The sequence below is a fragment of the Neodiprion virginianus genome, chromosome 6 (assembly GCF_021901495.1).
Source record: "Neodiprion virginianus isolate iyNeoVirg1 chromosome 6, iyNeoVirg1.1, whole genome shotgun sequence".
Lineage (NCBI taxonomy): Eukaryota > Metazoa > Arthropoda > Insecta > Hymenoptera > Diprionidae > Neodiprion > Neodiprion virginianus.
In genome coordinates this window covers 19,186,102-19,209,016 of record NC_060882.1, presented here as the reverse complement: position 1 = coordinate 19,209,016, position 22,915 = coordinate 19,186,102, and the positions used below count along the sequence as shown (strand labels likewise).

The 22,915-nt window shown below is 40.5% G+C and overlaps 1 protein-coding gene across 1 annotated transcript; it reads left to right on the top strand.

Moving 5' to 3' along the window:
- The first annotated feature begins 2,110 nt into the window (after positions 1 to 2,110).
- LOC124306691 (cyclic AMP-responsive element-binding protein 3-like protein 1) lies at positions 2,111 to 21,219 on the top strand. The gene is made up of 5 exons (XM_046767587.1): positions 2,111 to 2,676; positions 7,484 to 7,949; positions 9,028 to 9,290; positions 9,378 to 9,924; positions 17,727 to 21,219. Exons 1-5 carry the CDS (start codon positions 2,554 to 2,556, stop codon positions 18,143 to 18,145), a joined length of 1,818 nt encoding a protein of 605 aa, XP_046623543.1. The 5' UTR covers positions 2,111 to 2,553; the 3' UTR covers positions 18,146 to 21,219.
- Positions 21,220 to 22,915: the final 1,696 nt, after the last annotated feature.

Here is a 22,915-nt window from a genome sequence, read left to right as displayed (position 1 = left end):
GTGTTGCAAAAACTAAAAATTTCTATATTATAAAATAAACTAACCGAAATTTAAACGTCTATTCATTGGTAATCGATTGACTGTTGCAGAATTTTCAATCAGACACGTTCTAGCGTAAGTAATCGTCGTTGAAAAATTTTCCCAGAGTCTCGTGATAAACTACGCGGTTGATTCTGCTTCCTCGTACCAAATCGCGTTTTGGTATAGAAATTCGTAATCCGCTTTTTTCTTTTATTAGGAAAGCATTGAAGCATATAATCGACTTATTTTCATACCGCTCGGCACCGCGACATTATACCATTATTCGTCATGCGTCAATAAGGTATGTATTCTACGAGTATCGATCGTATGTTGCGCGTAACAGACCATAATTGACACAAGTGTTTAGCAAGACCATAAACACGAATACTTTGAGTATTCGTTCTAGTAAAAATAAGACGACGTAGTCCTTGTAGTGGTACAAACAATTTCTGTTCCCATCATTTTTCAGTCCGTTTTTCCGAATCTTCTTACCGTTGCCCAATTCGCAAATACCATTGTGAAAAACAACATTAACCGATATGCCTGTAACAGGTCTCTTGGTAAACAGGAATGCCATGCGAACACGAATTATAGCACAAGTATTATAGTTTGGTGTATAGATTTTGCAACATTGCAGCAGATTCAGCACCACAGGCGCATGCCTGGTATTTTTAGCGCGACTGATACGACCGTACACCCAGGATTGCGTGAGTATTTGGTGAACGTGTATGCATCAAATGGACATACGTGCAAATTGCGGCAATAATGCCAATAGCGCGTGCTCGGCAATTCTCGAATAAATTAAAGCCGATGCCAGCGAGTCCAGCCGCACGCGAGGAAGTCAAATTATTTAAAAAGCTCAGCAATAGGTACCAACACGCATTAACCCCAACTTGCTCGCGCAAGAACGTTTTTATAGAATACATGTGACACGTATACGTCACTCTGCGAATTATACATTAAAAGAATGTGATTGCACGATTCGTGGCCAAATCAGGGATCGTGGACTGTCGAAATGGGTGTCGGTAAATGTGTAAAATCAGATTTGGGAACATAACGTTGATTTTGAGAAAATACCATACCTATTTCTTTCCATCTTTATTACATACCTGCACAATGATTTCTGATTTTATGACAAAATAAAATGAAGAGGTGAATGAGCGTTTGGACTTGAGAGTCTGGAATCGTTTGAAATGGGTTCCGGAACCGATCATTGTGAATCCGACTCCATGGACAAATTGAAAGCGATAAATTACGATTCTTTATGAGTTCGTTGATTACGAATTGTCCATTGCTTGGTTTTAGGTATCAAATCAACCCCAGACGATTTCAAGAACAGGTATGCAGAGACGGTCATCGTCGCACCGTGGAGAATGCGGTAAATAAGAGGGTCTTCTTTTGACTATACGATATAAACAATTTTATGCTTCTTCCATATATGAAATCGTTAGCGATTACTGACAAGTCAACAATCGGTTCGTATCCAACAGAACCTTAAAACTAGTCGATTAAACACAGTTACAGTTACATGCGATTGGGTTAAGTGCGAGCGGTATAATAGTGCCGAAAGTAACGAGCAAGGGCTATTTTTGTATCCGAAAAGAGCGTCGCTTGCGTTAGTTACTCCAATGAGTTTCGTCATAAGTGATACCGCTCGTTAACCTGAGTAAATGTTCAGTTGGCCAAACCACCTCCCCTCAGCCCCTGAATACCTAGGCAAGCTTTCACAACCGGTTAACGCCCTTTCGTGAAATTCCAAACAACGATACTTAGAACGAGCCCAAAGCGATCCGGGCGACTTGTTTGCCGCGCAATAGCCGCATTGGCGCCTAAATTTAAATTTGAATTTGGAAAACAGACCGCAGGAGCGGAACGTTAACTCTGACCATCCGATTTGCTGCGCGAGTGGTGCCATGAGTATCCAAGAGACAGCAGCACCGGCTGGAAACGGTTCATCCCCGAGTCTCGCGGTCCGCGAGAAAAATCCGTCAGAGGCGCTCCGATGCCGAGGAAAAACCTCGAATCAGCTATCGACTTCACAGGCTCGGCCAATGGGAATCTTACAACTCGCCGCGACGCTGTGACGTAATTAGTTACACGCTGGCAGTCGGCTGTGCGGTCGCGTTTAGCCGCGTTTTTTTATCGCGTGTCCAACGAGGGTTGAAAATCTTTGCGAATTTGAAAAATCTCATTTCGTCTCCTCGGTCGAGTGATCCGGATTTCGAAGGTCGGTGCATCCGGGGTGATCCGCACTCCGCCCCGCCGTTCCAAGTTCAAGGAACCGTTGGCTCGCCGCCGTCGTCGGCGCGTCGGGAGGAGGCGGTGGGGAATAATCGCGTCGTCGAGGAGGGGCGGAAGTAAAAACTGAAACGCAACCGCTGTCAGTTACCTCGCGATCGCGGTGCGGGTCGTGTTCGGTGCAGTTTCCATCGATGGGAGATCGTCGCGGGTACAATTCAGTGCGCCAGTGGCAGTGACGAGTTTGTATTTTCCCGCCCCCGCCTGAGAAGCGACCCGAAGTGACGTTCGAACATGTCGCTGTCCTCGGACATGAGTTTGATGGACCTCCTGTTCGACCGGGAGGATCCGATGCTAAAAGACGTTAAGCACGAGTCCGTTCTGATGGACGACGATTGTCGGGACGACGCTATAGCGGTGAGTGACGAAATGTCCGGTCCGATCGCGTCATCGCGCTTCTTTTTTCCAAGCCGGTTTCCCGTCTACGTACATTCGTACAAACGTTGATAACACCGTTCGACGATTAATGGCTTTTCCTGAGAGTCAAACGGACAGACGCTCGGTTTGCACTCGACGGCATAAACAAACAAGAGCACCGATTCGCAATCTCTGATCGTGAATCGCGAAGATTACCGTCACTGATAAGAACCACGAGAATAAGAATCGAGAACTTTGGAACGGGATTCAAATTCCGACCGTTTTAGCAGACTCATTTTCGAACCTACGCCGGCTCGCGCCTCGACGAAAAGTAGACCACGCTCGCTATATGCACGCTTGTCAAAACAGCGAGTTTGGACCAGAAATAGAAACCGGGATTCGCAACAAGTTGCGCCGTATTCCGCTGAACCCCAAGAAACAAAGGGAATACCGATAGTTCCGAGTTTAGATCATGCCGCTTTGCGTTTCGGTTGAACATATGGCGAGATTTTAACCCGCCGCCACACGTGCCGCTCGCTGATGGCCGCCATTTTGGTCCACCGATCGTATCTGCGTGTATATCGGCAATCGTTATAAAACCAGATATATGTATACCTAGAAGTGTGCTCGAGCTGCCGATTATCCACGACCGAAGTCCACGATCGCCGCTGATCGGGAAAAAGAAACGAGGGGAAAACATTGGCCAGTCGGTGCTGAGAAACGATTCACGATGATTCGTTGCGCTTTTGTTAGATCAAGCCCGTCGATGATCATTGTGTTACGTGCACACGAGTTTGTTTTCTACACTTTCACTTAGCACTGCGGATTGCCTAGTTCCGCAAAGCCGATCGGCGATAATCTTTTTTCATTGTACTCAAACACGTGCAGCAGCTTAAAGAGCGCACCGAGTCAATGAAAATTCCGTGACAGGTTTTGGAAATTCTAGGAATGTTTTGCCTCTACAGTTTCTTCGTTCGCGCATATTTCCATCATCTTTAAAATTTCTCTCATTAAACGCCGTAGACGATTAACAATCCGCACCGTGAAAGTGCTCCGCAAACGTCCCTCAATATTCATCAACGTTCGGAAATTTGTTTTACCCGATAACTTGTTCCCTATCTCCTTAATAATTAGTATATTACGCAATGCACAGTGCCTTCTACAGCTGAATAAATAGCGTTCATGTGTTGCGTAGAATACGTTTACCAGTGAGATAAAACGTCAAGTCTTCGGTCTTCGTATTATATCCAATCTTATTGACTCGCTGCTATCGCGCAATCTGCTGCCGAATTCTCCGGGTCACATGTTACTCGCGTGCATACAATTGATGTCTGCATGGATCCTGGTCAGTCCCGCTTACGACGAAACTCCAAACCTTGCACCTACGTAATCTACATCTAATTGTAAAACTTCAAACTGTTTCGCCGCACAGTTATGACACACTCCAAGTATACATGATACGTATCTGCGTGCTGCGGTACAAGTTTTGAATAATAACGTGATAATTTGGTAAACATGCGGGCACCTGGAACATTATTTGTGCCCACATCGAGCAGCATTAATTTGCAGAAACTCAAGTGGATAATAAACTGACATTTTATTACCACGTGGTCTCATAATCTATCTGAATACGCCACTTTTTTTTTCAATTTCTTAACCTGGAACGCGGACGCGAAAACGACTTAGAAGCATGAAAGTTTACCGCTAATTCGTAGCAGCGATGACCCGTCATTCCGCTCACTTATTCACCGTTGAGGAGGAATCGGACTCGGGACTTTCATTATTCTATACGGTAGAATCGTTGAAACCGAGGCTAAACGCTATTCTACTGAATATCGTTTCCTTTTTCAGCATCAGAACAACTCAATACACTCGATTCTCCCGTCCACTAATTGATCGGAAATCAATTAGGAGGGTAGCGGTGAGTGGTTTTCATACACTTGATTTTCACCCCATTTTTCAAACGCTGTTCCGATCTTGCCTGCGTGATTAAGTGCATAATCGAGGACACGATGTTTTTTCTCGATCAAAAGAATCAGCGACTCGGCACCGCGAGAAGCAGAGTGAAAGGCGAAATTCGAAATGGCTCCATTATCGTTGCGCTTGAAAGCAACGACGGAAGACCCATCTCAACACGAGGTTGAAAAAGACGGCACCCGCACTTCTCGCAAGAGAGATCTCCAGATGGAGGATAGATCGGTCTGATCGTAAAGACCGTACGCGACTGCATGACTCATCGTCGTTATCCTCAAGATATTCCGCAGTTCTTAGCTCACGACTATTCTTCGATTTTCGTTACGATTCGACGAAAAAAATAAAGTCCCGTAGGAAAAAGACTTTCTCGATTATCTACAAGAATTATAGCCGACACTCCAAGAATGTCGTCCGACATTTCGTTATGAGGAATGCGACGTATAGAAAGGCAATATCTTGATCGGGACAACAAATGTGCCCAGTATCTGCAGCCCGTGTGTAATTTCGTTCTTGGACTGAAGAGAGGGGAAGGACCCGTTAACTTGCGGGACCCTGGAGCGTTTATAAACCCGACTGTTCGATGCATTAAGAGAATCGAGATCTCACAACGAGTTCAATTGGTGTATCTGTACAGCAACGCTATCCCTTGCAATGAGCACAATTTTATTATTCCATTTTCCTAAGACCCAGCGTGAACGGACAAACAATGCATGCGCGATATCTAGAGCAAAGACGCAGCGACTCGGCAGGGAAGAATAAATTCACCTTTCTTCTTTCTCATGGTTTGATACGGGATGAATTTAATTAGCGTTAATTGTTGTTCGTGCATACACGTATTTTAAATACAAGTATTATTGTTTCTACAGAGCCGGTTCCCATCGCGATGTTAAATTGTATAATGATAACGCCGCAAAACCCAACAAAAATCGATAAAACAATTTTTACAACGCGGTTTATCGTCACCTTGTTTATTATCCTTGCGCTGAACTGTTTAAATTATTCGTCGATGTTGTGCAGCGTCAATTGGTAGGAATAAATAAAAACTTGCGATACATAGTCTGGTCCAATAAAAATAAGTATTTTTCAAATGAATCATCCTTCGCGGTACCGTAAATGTATACGTTACACAGCGTGCACCTAAAGTTGGTGAAAATATTTAGGCAAGGAAGCCCAAGCATCAACATTTTCTTTGATTTCATCGTAAAATAACCATTTTTAGCTAATAGCTTTAGGTTGTTGACCCAACGGTCATCTCACATCGCGACTGCACCTGCCACTTTTCTCTGGCCGTTCTCAAAGAAGATCGATAAACCTGCTCGTCCAAAAGCTCGCTCCCGGAAGTTTCCAGTTTTTGACCAGAAATTTATGGATCGAGGCACGGACTCAATCCATGTACTGATTAAAGCTGTGCGACTAATCGTTAATCGTTTTTATTTTTTTTTTTTTGATTAATCGATTAATCTGCGATTTCGGTTCATCGTTTCTCCAACCAATTGATTCGATAATCGAACTATTCCAAAAAAGAAAGGATACAATAGCTACGCGGCGAAGAGAGATAATGACAGAGGGATAAACAGAGACAGCGAGATGAGAGGAATTTGCAAGAACTGACCTAAAAGAAGACAAATAAAGAAATGCGTACCTTCGTACTCTCCCACACTCTGATAACTTTCCTTCCCACCTTCTTCCGCCGTCATAGTCAGCTTGCAGAAATATTATTTACCGCGTATGTCCTGCAAAAAAAAAAAAAAAAAATATATATAATTACGTTAGATAAAAAGATTGCACTCCAGTTTTCACATAAAATTCTATGTGCTATTTCGTATTATATTTTTGTTTTCTTGAATATTTTTAGGAAGATTTATTGTTATGTATATTCCAACGAGGGCGGAAGCAAATTATGATGTATGGGTCCAGCGCACGATTTAATAGAATTTATTTAACGATCGACTGGTTACACTGATGCGAAATGATAGCCGAATGGAAAATCGCGCCACCTTTCTCTCGGGGGGCAGAGAAACGAGCTTCTTATCGTCTTTCCGCATCCCTGAACGCGCGCATCGATAAATCGATGTCAATCACGCCCTCGCACGTTTTTCACTGTCGCGAATCGTGGCGCCTGCTGTTTGTCCTGCCAGTAAATTACACCCTCGCCATATAATGGTCGCATTATTGATTGCGAATAATTATTCTTGTCTGTAATACAGCAAACGTGGCAAATTCGATTCGATTTGAACGGCCTACTTCTATTTTTCATACAATTTATTCTAAGGTATATTTATGCGATGAAACAAATATTGTATTCCAATTTGAGAAAGTCTTCAACGGTTTTTCCGGTTAACAAATCAAGTTGTCAGCTTGAATTGCGAGCAGAAATTTTTAGGAAAACTTGTCATTCCGAAAATTTAGGGTGGTCTGGATTTCAGCAAACCCTATCTAAATTCACGTTTCGCAAATCCAACTCCTTTAGAATTATTCTGTAGTTAAATAATGACCAGATTTCTTCCAAAATTTCGTTAACCTCGTATTGAATTTCTTTATTTATTACCATTATTTAAACAAACTTGTTTCGTTCCAATCCAAAACTATTACGATCTGAAAATCGTAAATTTTTGCTCTGTGCAGAAAAAGTGAACGAAGAAACTGGACTGACCCCCAAAAACTGAGGATTTTTCATCACCAAATTGCGATAAAAAATTTGACTTGAATAATCGGCTAAATCTTCCACAAATCGTGAAATTCTTAGCTGCATAGCTGCTAAAATCTGCAAGATACTTGCGGCTTTTTTTTTGTTTTTCTACTTTTAAAACAAAGAAAATTGTTCGCATTTCAGACAGAAGAATGGCCGACGAATCCGGACGATTTCCTGGACTCGATATTCAAGCTGGACAACCAGTTCGATCTGATAGACAGTGACCTGGTTGCAATTCCTTCCTCGTCATCGGACAGCGGGCTTTCGAGTGCTTTAAGCTCGTGCGAACAGCAGCTGAGCCCGCTGCTGCCGATTGAGGAAGAGCAGATAGAATTCAACTCCGACTTGAACAGCCCTCGGGATTTCGTCGAATTCGACCCGATAGAAAGCCCGAATCAATCCCTTGAATCAAGCCCCGAAAGTCCGATCGACAGCCCGATCAGATCGGTGATGAGCTCTAACCTCGGATCGCCTGGGACGGACGCGACTGAGGAGATGGACTTTGAACAAACCCTCGTGAACGTTGTCGAGCCGAACAACATCGCCGACGGACAATCCCGGAAGGCCTTCGTCGTTCAGCAACAGCAGCAACGGACCCTCAATTTCAGTGAGTAAATGTCTTGTTGTTTACAAAAGGGTAACGCGGGAATTGCGATAACCACGATTTGAAAGGGTTCTCCGTATTGACAAAGTCGAAGCACGTTGAACAAAGTTAAGGAAAAAATAAGACGAAAGCTTGCAAGGCTCGTATACAGAAAAATATTGTTACTTGACTCTGTACTCACAGTAACGCGGTACGCTGAAAGAAAAACGTTAAAATTGTTCTCAACCTTCGCTTGAAGTCAAGATAAAATAAAGAACATTGTCTGTAGTTCGAAGATGTGTCGTTTAAGGGGTGTGAACACAACTTCGGTGTTACATTAATTACTAGATCGTAAATTTTTATCTCTCAACTTTGTTCAGGCGATATTTATCCCGGCGTTGACAAACAAGACGGAAAAGTTTTTTAGCGTAAATTAACCTGACAGATGACGCGTTATCTTCTCGTATGTAAATTCTCTGTGCGATGTATTTCGCGACGCGCCTCGTTTCGCTTTAGTATCTTATACGTATGTTATACAACAACCGTCTTCAGCCAATTTCACATCTAGGTACTCTGACCTCATTATCGAGCTGCGGTCTATATTCTTCGCGATTACCAAATACTCTGCACATTTCATACGAAAATTTGTTAAACCTATTTCCGAAGAATTGCTGAGTCGAATTTTTTTCAAAATTCGATACAAGAATCTTCAGAAAATTAAAAAAAAAAGCGAATTATTACTGGATTTTAGCCTTGAACGCGAAACTAGAATCGAAGATTTAGATCGGACTGGAATTTGTAACGTTATTGTGATGACGCATCTTTGGAAAAAGTCGTTATTTTGCAAGTTTAGGATTAATTGAAATTCAATAAACCGTTAGTACAGCGTCAACAAACTCAGATTTTGTAAATTCAACTTTTTTCAGGTATTCCAAAGGTGCTAAATAGTAATTTTCGTCTCAACGTTTCGATACACTAACGTTTCTAACTTCAGCGTCGATGATTTAGAATAATCTGATCGATCGATCCTCATTTTCAAACATTTCCATAACTTAATGCAGTTCGCAAAACGTACGAATAACCCGAATTCTAACTATTCCAGACGTCGTAGCGCAGCACCAGCCAGAAATTCCACCGGAAGCGACGATTAACCTGCGTAATCTTCAGAGTAACAAACGTAATAACATTAGACAATTGATCCGGGTGACACCGGTCGGTTCGGGAAATCCGAGATCGATTCTCCTTCCGGTAAGCCTGAAGGACATGAAGGAAGTCCGGACGATAAAGATCATAAACGCGACGCAGGCGAGGAATCTTAAGGGCTTTAAGATCAACCAGGGAAACGTGATCAGCAAACCGTTGTCGGTAAGCTTCCGCAGCCCTTGGCACTCTCCCTCCCACTACGTCGTGTAAAAAATAACATCCGTCAAATTACCGCCACTTCCGAAACAGGTGAGCATCAAGCAGGACGATTCCGGTAGCGAAAAGGGTGGAATATCGAGCGACGAAGTGAGCTCGGAACCGGAAACGTCGCCGTATCCACGGCTGAAGCTGAACAGCGAGGAAAAGCGACTGCTCCAGAAGGAGGGAATCACCCTGCCGACTCACTATCCGCTCACCAAGCACGAGGAGCGCGAACTCAAGAGGATCAGACGCAAGATACGCAACAAGATATCCGCCCAGGACTCGCGCAAGAGGAAAAAGGAATACGTCGACGGCCTCGAGGACCGCGTCAAGCAGTGCACCGAGGAAAACATGACTCTCCTTAAACGCATCAAGGCCCTCCAGAGCCAGAACCAGAGTCTCGCCGGGCAGCTAAAGAGGCTGCAAACCCTCATACAGAACAGCAACAAAAGTGCACAGCCTGCGACTTGTCTGATGGTTCTTCTGCTTTCTCTCGCCCTCGTCGCCGTGCCGAACCTTCGCCCGCACTCCAGCGCCAACAGCAACGAGCTGGCGCAGGAACAGGAGCAGTCGGAGAAAATGCCACCGCTCGCAGGTAATTATTTCAATCGTTTCGTCGTTCTTCGCGTTCCTTGTATGTTACCTGCGTACCGTGAGAAAAAAAATCGGCATTGACATTGACGAAAATTAGTCGGTGTGGACTACTATACTGTTAAGAATCGGATAGTTTCAGATCGGCACCAAATTATAAACTATCAAAGTCCGCGCTGAATTTTTCTTACAGCGTACAACCGAGTCAAAACATCGCCGAAAAATAAATAAATAAATAAAAGAAAACACGGAGACGCAAGTTGAGGGAATGAATTCAAGTTTCGTTCGTTCGCAGAATGTCCCCCGAGTTAGAGAAAATTAAGCACATTTAATTGAGAGACACAATCGTGAGCAACTTTTTCCTTATACATAAATCAAAACCACATCGTTACGATAATGTTCGGGACTTTAGCATATTCTGTTCCTAAATGGAATAGCTTTTAGATAACGATAATGTACGTTTTGATAAGCCATGTGTTTATCATTTCTAACCTATGACGATCTTGTTTGACAGATATTTTTTTTTTTCTTTTACCAACGAACAAACCGATAAAAAAGATTTTAATGGATTTTAATATGGTTCAAATGATTTCGTTGTCGATAAAAAAAAAACATGTGGAATTGTGCAATCTCTCTACTGTTGTCAACCACCGGATTTTTTTTTTTTTTTTGTCTGAAATTCGTGGTTCCCAACTCCTTTTTTCTGTATCAATGTTTTCGATTCAGAATTCAGGCGCGTTGACCTAAATTAGTTCTCGATATTATGTCCCGACCTTCTCTGTCTCTTTGTAAATCCAGCTTCAGGGCTCTCAGACGCCGAAGGCTCGAATGCTGATTGCGAGTCTGACATCACGAGAACCTTTTTGGCCTGCGGTAGAATGCATAGAGAATTACGTCAGCGATTCTTGAGATACGAAACCCAACCTTCGCTACAACGATTCTACTTTTCGACTAATCAACAGGATGTATTATTCGGTGTCCTAGATTTTAAAATCGAAGCGTGCAAATGAAATCTTCGTTGCTGATTTCTTCTCTTAAATAGCTTGTCGTAAAAACTTTAAGTATACATTTAATTTTATTTCGTGCGTGACGTCAATTTAGGTTGGTCGACAAAATTTCGATACTTTCTGTAAATTCTATTATGAGACAGCTAAACATTCAGCCCTTATCAGATTATTATATATTCGTAAGCCACGAACATCGCTCTAAAAATAGAAAAAATATAAAATACTAGAACTGGAAACAAAAGCTCAGATACCGACGGTTTATTTGAAATTGCTTCGAAATGGTTAAGATTCTACTAGATTCTCATCGATTCTTCAACGATTTAAAACGAATCATCGATATCTAAGCTTTCGTTTATAATTATCACCAGTACTTTCTATTTTTTGATCTTTAAAGAGATCTGCACAGCTTACGTATACGATAATAATTTCACAAATACCGGATGCACAACTACCTCGTAATGAAATTAATCAAAATTATCGTCGATCTTTAGCTAATTAGCAATCCCCTCAACGTTCAACGTCTCAACTCCTCTCACCGCGTTCACATTTCTAGCCCAACTATACGACGATTAAGCATCTGACCTACCTAGCGCCGGGTATTGGAGTGAAAAAAGTTTCACGGTCAAAGTCAGCCTCGCCGGTGACGAAGCTTCTCTTCCGGTCGGTAAAATGCCGTTCGTACCTGAACAATCTTATACCACACTCAAAGAACGTGTCCGCGCGCACGTAGAGCATTCTTCAAAATCCGTTGGCTGGTTGTTTGATACGCGGTTTACACACCTGAACCGACGAGGATCGCGGGTCGCCCCGGACATTGAACCCAACGAGATTGTGAAAGGCTCGAGGACTTGGGAAGGGAGACCTTCTTCTTCTTCCTCGCCCTCTTACTTTTATCATTAAACTTGGAAGTACGGATCAGTTTGTATTTAAACATTAATAAAAAAAAAAAAAAAAACACTGCTTCTGTCCCTCCGATCGAATTGTAACACTCCGAGACCCGGTTTCCTTTCGCGAATTAATAATTCATTTGCTTTACGTTCAATTTACCAGACATTAATCAACTTCGTTAAAAAGCAGTGCGGATATTTTCTTTATTGGAGTCTTGTAGTCTTGCAGTCGTCGTATCGTTATATGTATTCACTTTATTCCTTTACAACTTGACCGATAAATTCTATGAATTTTATTCACCCAACATTTCAACCTGGCAATTTGTTTATTACAATACAGCGATTTGGGAAATTTCATTCGGTGAAGCCATGCCTAGCCTTTGAGTACCGATATAAGATTGATAGGAATCAGTGAATATCAACGGGATCGCAGTTTTTATCGAGTCAAATGGGATCCGATTCGGTTTCTTTTAGTCAAAGCTTACTTGCAAATGAATCGAAACCTAAGCCTGGCGAATATCGAGCAAGAGAGAAAAGAGAGAAGTAAACTTTATGTGGGAGCATATCGCGTCTGTCTGTGTATCTACAGGACGCAAGGATATGTAATACAAGTTTACAGTGAAAGTAACCTAGAAAGATTGCTCCGACGCGATTAGTCGTTGAACAGTTATAATATATTACATGTATATACAGATTCAGTATCTCCTCGGTACGGAGAGTTGAGTTCTCATTCACGAATTGAATATGAAACTTACAATGAGATTGGTAACAACGTGTACACATTTTTTTATTTCACAGAATAACTTATTTTTTTCGTCCTCATCTTCTACTCTGAAATGCTCGAAAAAATCTCGTAAAACTGTATAAAAAATCGAATTCCGACGCTTTCGCTTTAAATAAAAATCGCCAATTTTCGTATCCGATGAACGAAGGTAAATTTATTTAGATTGATTCTTACGATTAAAGAACAACGAATATCGCACAAGAGTTACCTGTAAGTATTCTTCACACTTTCTAAGCAATAGAAATTTCCGCCTTTTTCACGGTTTTCATTGTACCACTTGTAGAATTTTAACCGTAATCATCGCGTTACTGTTTGCTCGATAAATATCGATATAAATCTCACTAACGAGGTGAAATGTTTTTCCAAATTACTTCAGGAATTCAGAACGGAATGAAAGAGTTCTAGAAAAAAATTTTCTCTCGAATTTCTCTAATTCCGTGTATCAAATTAATCGCTCTCGATCAATCGTTGAGTTGTTGGAAAGAAAATAATAATAATAGCTATCGTTCGCGTTACCGGAGACCGAATCGTTAATCATCACCGACAGCGTGTGTCGGCATTTTTCCCCGTTACCGACTGGGACAAAATGGTGCATATTTTACAAAGCGATCACTTTTCTATGAATTAAAAACACCAACTAACCGAGCCTCGCATTCTGCTCCGAGTGTCTGACAAGAAACCGTGATAAGATGTCGCCTGCGGTTTCCTCTTGTTACGGGTTACACTCTCGTTATCGCCGTACCGTTTCTCCTCTTCTTGTCTCGGACTTCGAAATTTAATGCGCTGTACAACCTGCTCCGCTCGAGGTGATATAATAGCCCAGATTTCACGCCCCGGATTAACGGGAATTTTATCCCGAACACTTCCTTCCTCGGTCCGTTTCCCAGACATATTCTTTCTACCTCGGTATAAATTTTCTCCGGGTTATAGGTATCTATGTGTACGTCAGATTTCGCGAAAATGCTAACGATTGATCGTTAATAGTTGAATAATAACTTTTCAACTGCGGAGGCAGGGGCAAGCTAGTTCATTGACACCGTAAGGAGAAAGGAATTTTTTACTCTAACCAATCGGCCCTAAAGTGGAGAACGAGCCAGCTACTTATAATTTAATATTCCGAGCTCGTATGACAGACCGTCAGGCCCAAAACATGGTGAAATATGGTAACTAGGCACGGAGCTTCTGTCCCTCTCTATCTATCTAATTTTTTGTCACCCGAAGAGGTCAAATTTCTTCGTCACTGCTGACGAGGAGAAACGTTGCGTAAATCGCTGGACCGACTTCCATGCACGTATTTGTTGACACGGTCTTTATTAATAGATGATACAGTTTCTTTTTATGCTAGATTTATTTGTTCCTCGGATTGCTTCGGTTCGCAATAATGTGCGAATCATTCGGCGAGCATTTCCAGCCGTCGCATTTCACGAAAGAAATCACTGAACTGATTTTCATCCGACGTTGTGTGTATTCCGAACTCTGGACACCGATTGAAAAACAAAGTGTAGGATGCCTTGAAGGAATTTTATCTCCTCGCAGTCGCAATCGCAATCGACACGTTCTGTACTTGTGAGGTTGAAGTTCTGACCGTTGATATAATCGTGTAAAATCGTAATTATGCGGTTTTAGCGTTGTTCGAAATACAGTAAACCACATATTTTGTAAAATCAAAACCTGCAAATTCATTTAAAGGTTGTGAATTGATTATTTTTTCAACAAGTCTCGTTACGTTAACGTTTACACTAACTTAGACCTCGTATGTGTATATCGATGTTGCAAATACTGTGGTTTTTTTTTTTCAATTTGGTCTTAATTTTTTTCCGGCATACAAAATTTTCAACTTCGTATAATTATTTCTCCGAATTGCATAATAGGTTATCGAATTAGATTTTTATCCGTTTTATTTGAATTTGTTTTTTACTTTTCCTCGATTCATTCTTCTTATCGCTTTTTATCAGCGTGCACTATAAAAAGGCCTTGCTCGGGGAGTGACGAAGAGATGAATCGAAATCGACACAAGCCTATAGACGTACGAAGCAGCATGTTCGTGATTCCTCGTATGTTTTTCTTTGTAAAAACTAGCGTTTTATAAGATACCTGTGTTTGCAATCAGTTTCCATTATACATTTTCCTCGCGTCTCGATTAGTGATCAAATTAATTACAGTCCCTGTAACATATCTCTTCACGATAGTCAACCACCGACGCTGCAACCGCGTAACTTCGCCAAAGATACTCGCGTCTTCTATGCGTATAAACCACCTACCGATGTGTAAACAAAACGTCGTCAAATATCGAAGATTTTTGCCCATGATGTGCCTAAATCGTCGAGATGACGATCTTTATCGCGTTCATATGTTCAAATACGGACGTCGCATTACGTAGATAGTACTCGCCTATAGATACGACAAGTATTTCATTGCGTATGTGACAGAAATACATATCTAGATAGCTTATCGTACGTGCGACTAAACAGTCGAACCATGGAAGCTTTCTGCCCTCGTTTCATCAGGGACTCTTTTTTATCGCGTTTAGCTTTTTTCTTTTATCTCTCCTGCATCTTTCGCGGAATCGACGTACGTAAGTACATCGATTTTTCAAGTTATTTAGGTGCGTCACGGTAAAACTGGTAGCCATACAAACTAGTCATCGCTAATTGTAAGTATCCCGCAAGCGCGTACCGTTAGAAGCCGCGACCTCAAACGACTCGAACGTTACTCAGTCCTCGGATCCCCTCCAGTTCGTATATACTTGATCGCAGTGATTCCGAGACAGTTAATTTTTCCGACGAGTCGTTTACGTTGGCAACAAAGAATCAATCCGCAGCGCTACCGCCGGCCGTCTGCGAAACATAAAACCTTCGCGAACGTAGAATTTTATTATTTATTACCGACTCAACTGTAATAGCCACTTTATTGACCGGAAAAAGTTTTCAGATTTGCTCATTTTCTTTTTTTAATTTTTAATCATTACTTTCTGTAATACTATAAATTTTCAATAAACTTTATTTTTCAAATTTAAAAAAACTCAAAACGCTTACTCTTCAGGTCAATAAAGTGGCCAAATTCAAGATTTCTAGAGGGAATAAAGCTGATTATTCCCTTTTTACATAATGTGCTGTTTGAGTTAGATTCGATGGTCATGGGTTATGTAGATCGTAGATATTATACATAGAGTAGACAAGTGAATGGCACAGGCGACTGGGTGATAAAACAAAAGAGAAAATCGAGCGATCTATTTAACCTCTTCTAACAAGCACGCGCAATGTTTTACTGCGCAGAGATATAGAGCGGATCTATGCTTCTGACGCATGCGTAAATGCGTGTGCAAAAAAGAATAAACCGGTCGCATGGTTTTCTTTCTCTTCATGCCCGTCCGACCTTTCCCCTTATGCAAACCGCTATAACTTGTCTACTCTATGTATAATATCCCTATGGTTACATTATGTTTACAAAGGCTGAGCCTGTTTCGTGATCGGCCGGCGGTGGCGCTGCGGGCTCATTCTGCATAGTAACAGTCTAGGGAATTCTGCACTGCCAACGTAACGGACTCGTCGAAAAAATTAGCCGTCTTAGAATCACTGCGGCCAAGTGTACACAGCTGCTCATGTCAGATTCATTTATTACTTTGTCATTCGTTTATTGCACAGTTACATCACGCAGTCCCGATCATCACATACGCTGCAATTAACCGCGTCGCGTCGTGGAATAATATTCTTGACCCAATGTACGCGTCGGTTGTTTGGAACGCTGCGTTCCGAAAGAGATAATTTATAACGTTTACTGCAATTGTTAGTTTTGAACTTTGCGTATTAGATACATATGACAGATTCTCTTCGTCAACTCACCGGCTCTTTATTATTAGGTACTTCTTACCACTACAGTTTTCTCACAATTATCCGCAAAATGTCACTTTTTCGAATATATTTAAACCCGCTCGTTTCTCATAGATATTGTGACGCATCATAGAAGAAAGTTTTAATTTGACCATATTTAAACTATTTTTGGCCAAAACTGATAAAATCTATTTCTTTCCGTTCTGCACCCCGGTATATTCGATTTTCCAGCGAATTTCTCTCAATTTTATAGATAATTCTGCGCTAGTTTGAAAATTTTGTAATTGTATTTACTCAACCATCGAATTCGTCGGATTAACATAATTTTCAAGATCTGTCGGTTCACGAGAAAAATATAATGCACCGATACAGGAAGTAGCAAGCGACAGACATAAACGCTTTATATCATCATTTCACATTTATACTCGTATCTACCTTAGCTCTAATTGTTTACACAATTGGCTCAAAGATCTTCCTCAACGATATAAAATACCTGCGATAAACATCCCCAAGGCTGAATGTTGTCAGTCTAATCATATACTGTCGTTATCAAATACTGCGGCATCTAAACTTTAAACACGTAAATTGTTGCCTCCAATTTGAATCGGCGTTTTTTCCCCTTCGTTGCTTCTTTGAAATTTTACCTTGAATAACGATTACATTATTTTAGGACACACTCAGAACAGTGCTGCGCAATACTTGAATTGTTCTTTTTTTTGTCAAATGATAATATGCCGTATTATAGCCATATCCCCTATCGTATGAGTGACCAAAGCTGATTTAAATCAGTTGTTTTTCTTCATTCATTCTTTATATACTCGCATCTTTTTGTGAAAAATAATTTCAAAATTATTTGCATAAGTCGTAAAAACGAGCTACACATCTTTAATATTGTGCAGAAAAATATGCAAACTCAACATGTAAGGAATAGATGTAATAGAAAATGTATGAAAATTTGAAATACTATTAGAATCATTAATTCTGTATAATTATGCTGTTGAGGAAACTTGTCGCAGGTATGAAAAATTCTCGAGAAGAGAAAGGAGAAAAAAAACATCCAACTGATTAATCCCATCAGACAAAGTAAAACACAAAATCGATGACATGCCTCTTTAAAAAAATTTCGATGAATTGACAAAACATTTTTCAGACTCAATGAATTAAGTGGATTTGTCCTCCAAAACGAAATACCGTTCGTTCAGATTCGTATGAATATATAACAGTCAATGATTCGCATTGCAGAAACAAAAAAAAAAAAAAAACCGATTCCTTGTAAATAATAAAAATATCTTTTGCAGGACGATCGCGCAGCCTGCTTTACACGAAGCAGCTTCTGGGCGAAGACCTTCAGCTGCAGTGCGGCGAGGAGCTCCTCCAGGAAGTCGAGGGCCTTCTCGACCACGACTACAACAGTCCAGCTTTGGCGGTTCCGGCGCAAAAACGCCCCCGCCTGGACCCGGATCCGGCGTCGAAGATGACGTCGCCGTACGAATACGTCGGCGGAACCCTGGGCCAAGGGTCGGGGGGTGACGTGAAGCCGGGACGAAGGTTCATTGAACCTCCTCTCGACGACGTTTGGCCCCCGCCAAAACCGGGGGGCGAAGCGGCGACGAAGATCGTCGACAAGCTCGAGGCGCTGACGAACGAGCTCAAAATAAACATCTCCGACGCTGACGGGACCAGAACGGTCCTACTAAAAGTTCCACAGGAACAATGAAAGTTTTCGAGAGACGACGATTGACCGATATTTTTTTTTACACACAATTTTTCCTTTTCTCATTAAAAACCTCAAAGACACCGGAGCACAGAGTCGCCGCTTTTTCCCATATCACATGGACTACGTATACGGAAAGAAAAAATATATAATATAACGTAGAGGAAATGATAAAGAGAAGTACGGAAGTGGTGATTATGATCTTCGGTCTTCATTTCTCATCGGTCCGGATACCGTTGGAAATATTTTTTCTCATCGGTGATCATTTCAGTAATTATTATACATCGTATGTGTATAGGTATACAATATGTAATGTATATCACACTTCGCGTTCACCTACATATTTGGTTCAGATTATTTACGGACGTCATTTTCTTATCTACTTTTTTATTGAGCTTTTTAGCCTCGTCGTGCTCTTATTGTTGTTGTTATTATTATTATCACCATCATCATCGTAATACATGTAAGTAAAGGCTTGTCTGGGTTTAGGAATTCATGCAGCGATTCTGTATTCTATTTACACAGGGAGTCGCGCAGGCATTTATGCAACACAGGATATAATATTATGCACACGCGTAAGATTTATGCGGGGAAAAAAGTGGAGAGGCATGTGTCGAAATTGTCTCGCATCAAACGGTCGTTATCACAGCAATTTTAGTCCCAAAAATAAGTTTTAGAATTTACTGCCGCAACTGTGCTGCAATTATTTCATTCATCGACTTTCATTCTATATAGGTATACAGAGTGAGTAGCTAACGGTCGAATGATCTAACGCGCATGCGCTAAACTTCTAGAGAAAATACAGTTGTTTTGTCAAGTTGGCCAACCGTCACAAGTTCAGTAGCCGCGATGTATGTAACCTCAAAAATTTTGTCAGCATCTGTAACAGATGAAAGATTCTGGCCGTTGGAACTATTTTGGAAGATTGCGAATATTTTTATTTGTAAAAATTATTAATCGAGGAATGACCGAAGGTGAGCACAACTGCCACCATTAGCTGTCAAAATTTTTGAGGTTACATACATCGCAGCTACTGAACTTGTGACGGTTGGCCAACTTGACAAAACAACTGCATTTGCTTTAGAATTTGAGCGCATGCGATATGCAGATATTGAATCAATTTGTAGTTTACGGTTTCGGCACTGCGTCGCTACTATCTAGTAGGGCTGAGTTACACAACCTCAAATTTCGTTATTAGGCTGTAGCGCGCTTGCGCCAACAGAGAGAAATTTTTTCTATCTCTGTCGCTCACAGGTGACACGGGTGACCCTACTAGATTACAGCGACCCTTGCGGCCAATCTAAGAATTATTGAAAGTGGACTCAAGAAGTGAGTCACCCCCACCACCAGAGTTTCCAGACCTGTATGTAAGAACGTGCTTTCGACCGTTAGCTACTCATTCTGTATACCTATACATATATATTGTATATTTTCTTTTTTGTCTGCAGTTTCTAATTTTACGAGAAGAAAAGCGTAAATCGCGTAAAAACTGATTTATGGAACATCGGTTGAGCAGCGTGATTATAATATTTATGGAATCGTTTCTTACCGATTTGAGTGAAAGAAAAAGATCAGAAGTAAATTTTACAACGACGAGGATGAAAGCGTAAAGTTTTGAAACAGTCCGAAATCTAAGACGATATCGAAATATGTATGAATTAACAGAGATCGGCCTTAGTTTTGAAAGGTACGGTGATATTTGGATTAAAAAACGTGAATGTTTTATAAGAAGTTAATCGTCGACGAATTCTCTGTGTAAGAATACAATATTTTTTTTCTTCGAGCGAAGAATTATTTTTTTCATTTAAAATATAGTCATTGTAATTTTTTTTCTCTCTTTGTAAATATTCAGATCATAAAAGGTAGTGAAATTATATCGAAGTACTCTAGTTTTAAGATTATTTTAAATATACGAATTTTATTTCGCGTGGTTACAAGAGTTTATTTTCTTACTTTTTTTTTATCGTTTGTTTGGACAAAGGGAATAATAAATCAATAATTATGACGCTACGAAATTCGCTAGCGATTTACCGACGACCTGACGATAACGGTCGTTGGTGACGTTGAAATTGTCTGTATGAACATATTATGGATATCTAATAATAATGTAATTAATGTTATTTTGCTATGATACAGCTAGAGCGATGTGTATTTTTACATTATATCTAGACATGTATTCAAGACTGTTTCGAAACTTATATATATTTTGTTCACCGCACCTATTCAAAATGCAAATTCACCATTCATTAGTTTTATTATTACTATTATTTGTATTATTAACTAACTGCCAATGCGCGAGTTTATCATGTTTTAATGCTAATTTTACTTCATACCTAAATCGAAGCGTATATTATAAATACATATATTACAAAAACATATATGTATATATATATATATATATATATATATATATATATATAAATCACATGTTATAAGTATATCTACGTTATATGCGACATGCGTACAATGTTACCGTTTTTGTTGTTGATAGCGTCGTTCCTATTTTCACCGTGCTTTTTGTTCTCAGACGTAATGATTTAATGTTTAATGACAATACACGGGATATTATAGCGAAAATAGCGAGCACGACGAGGGCAGATAAATTACGAACGAGAAACAACGTAGTGAATACGAATTGTAAATAAAATTATTGAAAGCAGAATATATTTATTCACCGTTAAATGGTACTTATAATGCGAAGCAAGTTTATTCTACGGAACAGGACGTTAGTTCGATTCGTGTAAACTATCGTTATACTTGCTTGGGCAAACGGTGAAAAACTTGATAAGATTTTTAAAGGAAAAATAAGAATAAACAATGAGTAAAGATTTAAAAAAAAATATATCTTACTCAGATCCGAGTGTTTTAACTATATCGTCTGTTGTATTAACCCAAATGTCTATTGTAAGATCATCGTACATTCCTACTTGTAAAATTTCAACAAAAATAGATCAACGTTCTATTTTTGCATCTATAATGGCAGAGGGATGTAGGTAGTACACTCTAATTAGACGTAAGATGCGTGTAGAAATATTAATAAATAAATGAATGAATAAATAAAATTTACGCCACCGAAAGACTTGTTGATAGTTCGACATTTTTCCACCTTTTCTGATTACCATTCATCTTTTGAATACCAATGTAAATCTTCCCGTCAATTTTGAATTACTCAAAATTACGTTGGAGGTTTTAAATTCTTCGGAATTCACATTACTTCCAACTGCAAGATCTTGTTACTTGTAAATCTACGGTATCGTCTGCGGTTTTGGGGTTAAAATAGGTACACGTGAAAATGAGCAGTGATTTAAAAAAGAAAATTGGTTTTGTTCACACCGAGAGCTCGGGCCTTAAAAATATTGGTAAGGAACAAATGCGAGCGATTAATGTATGTCAACTTGCCTAGCTCTAGGCGATTATTCAAACAAGGATGTTGGGTTGCCTGCCGTCAGACCAATTTAAGAAGCATGTTATTACACGCTACGACATATCACCTGTCATGCCGGAATATTACGTACACAAAAGTTCTACAAGCTGTGAACGGCGACGTAGATCTTTCCGGAATTCAAGCGATCGACCTTCCACAAATTATTGACGGAATTGAATTTCACTTTTACTAAACGACAACGTAATTGCGTCCAAACAGAGAGACAAGACCTCATTATGTGGCGACGAAACTTTCTGAGAGCAATAAAAAAGTACCGAATACAGGGTCGTCCGATTTATTACCTGGGCAAAAGCAGGGTTTGGATGGACGAGACAGTAAGGACGCCAAAAGGACGCAATTCTCCGAGGCTTGACAGCGGGACCCGAAAATCCGATTGGTTAATTGTTCGCTTTGTTGTTCGCTTAATTGTTCTACATAACTGCAGCGCAGCCGGATTCGTACCTGTTTGGCTATTATGCACGGAACGAAGGGATATACATTCCTTGAATGGTTCGAAAAGGTTTTACCATCCCTTGACGAAATGGCCGATTGTTATGGACAATGCCCCGTATCATTCCGTGAGACCAAAGAAGCTACCAAATACTTTGCGGAGGAAAGCAGACCTCATTATAGAGTGGTTACAAAGCAAAGGGAAAGAAGTAGACGATACAATGGCGAAGACTGAACTCCTGCACATCGTCGGACTCGAAACGGAAAAATTAAATAGATACGTGATTGATGAAACGACAAAATAAGCTAATAAAACGGTGCTCGGACTTCCGCCGCATCACTGTGAGCTCGATCCGATCGAAATGGCGTGATCGATGGTCAAGGGGTAGGTAAAAACCAATAATACAACCTTCAAATTGCCAGACGTGAGGTGATTGCTTGAAGAAGGAGTTGCTCGAGTGACAACCCAACACGGGAGCAATTTTGTTAAACGCGCAATGGAGGAAGAAGCAAATTGTGAACACAGACGAAATCGCAGACAAAATGGTCGGCCAAATTCCACCGACAGCGACTAATACCATGCACTACTTGCCAATGTTTTCTTTTTTTTGGTGTAACTATTTGTACATATTACTCATCGTATGCATAACTTCAACATCTAACGACTAATAAACATATTATTTATACATATAACATTGCAAACATTGAAATTGCGCATCACATTGTGTTCAAATTATTCCATCCATCTTATTTCCCAAATAAAAATAATACACGGGGCCCAAATTGTACGTATACGATACTGGGGTGTCTATTTATGTCTCGTTGGAGGGAGTACAGTCATACATTATATACGAATTTGCTCAAATTAGACTTGAATTGTTAATTTCAATAAATTGTTC

What these genes read in the sequence shown, in the direction of transcription:
- LOC124306691 (XM_046767587.1), top strand. Translation starts at nt 2,554, where the DNA reads ATGTCGCTGTCCTCGGACATGAGTTTGATGGACCTCCTGTTCGACCGG. An exon ending in GCAACGGACCCTCAATTTCA is followed by an intron (nt 7,950 to 9,027) that starts GTGAGTAAATGT and finishes TAACTATTCCAG; the next exon opens with ACGTCGTAGCGCAGCACCAG. An exon ending in GAAAATGCCACCGCTCGCAG is followed by an intron (nt 9,925 to 17,726) that starts GTAATTATTTCA and finishes TATCTTTTGCAG; the next exon opens with GACGATCGCGCAGCCTGCTT.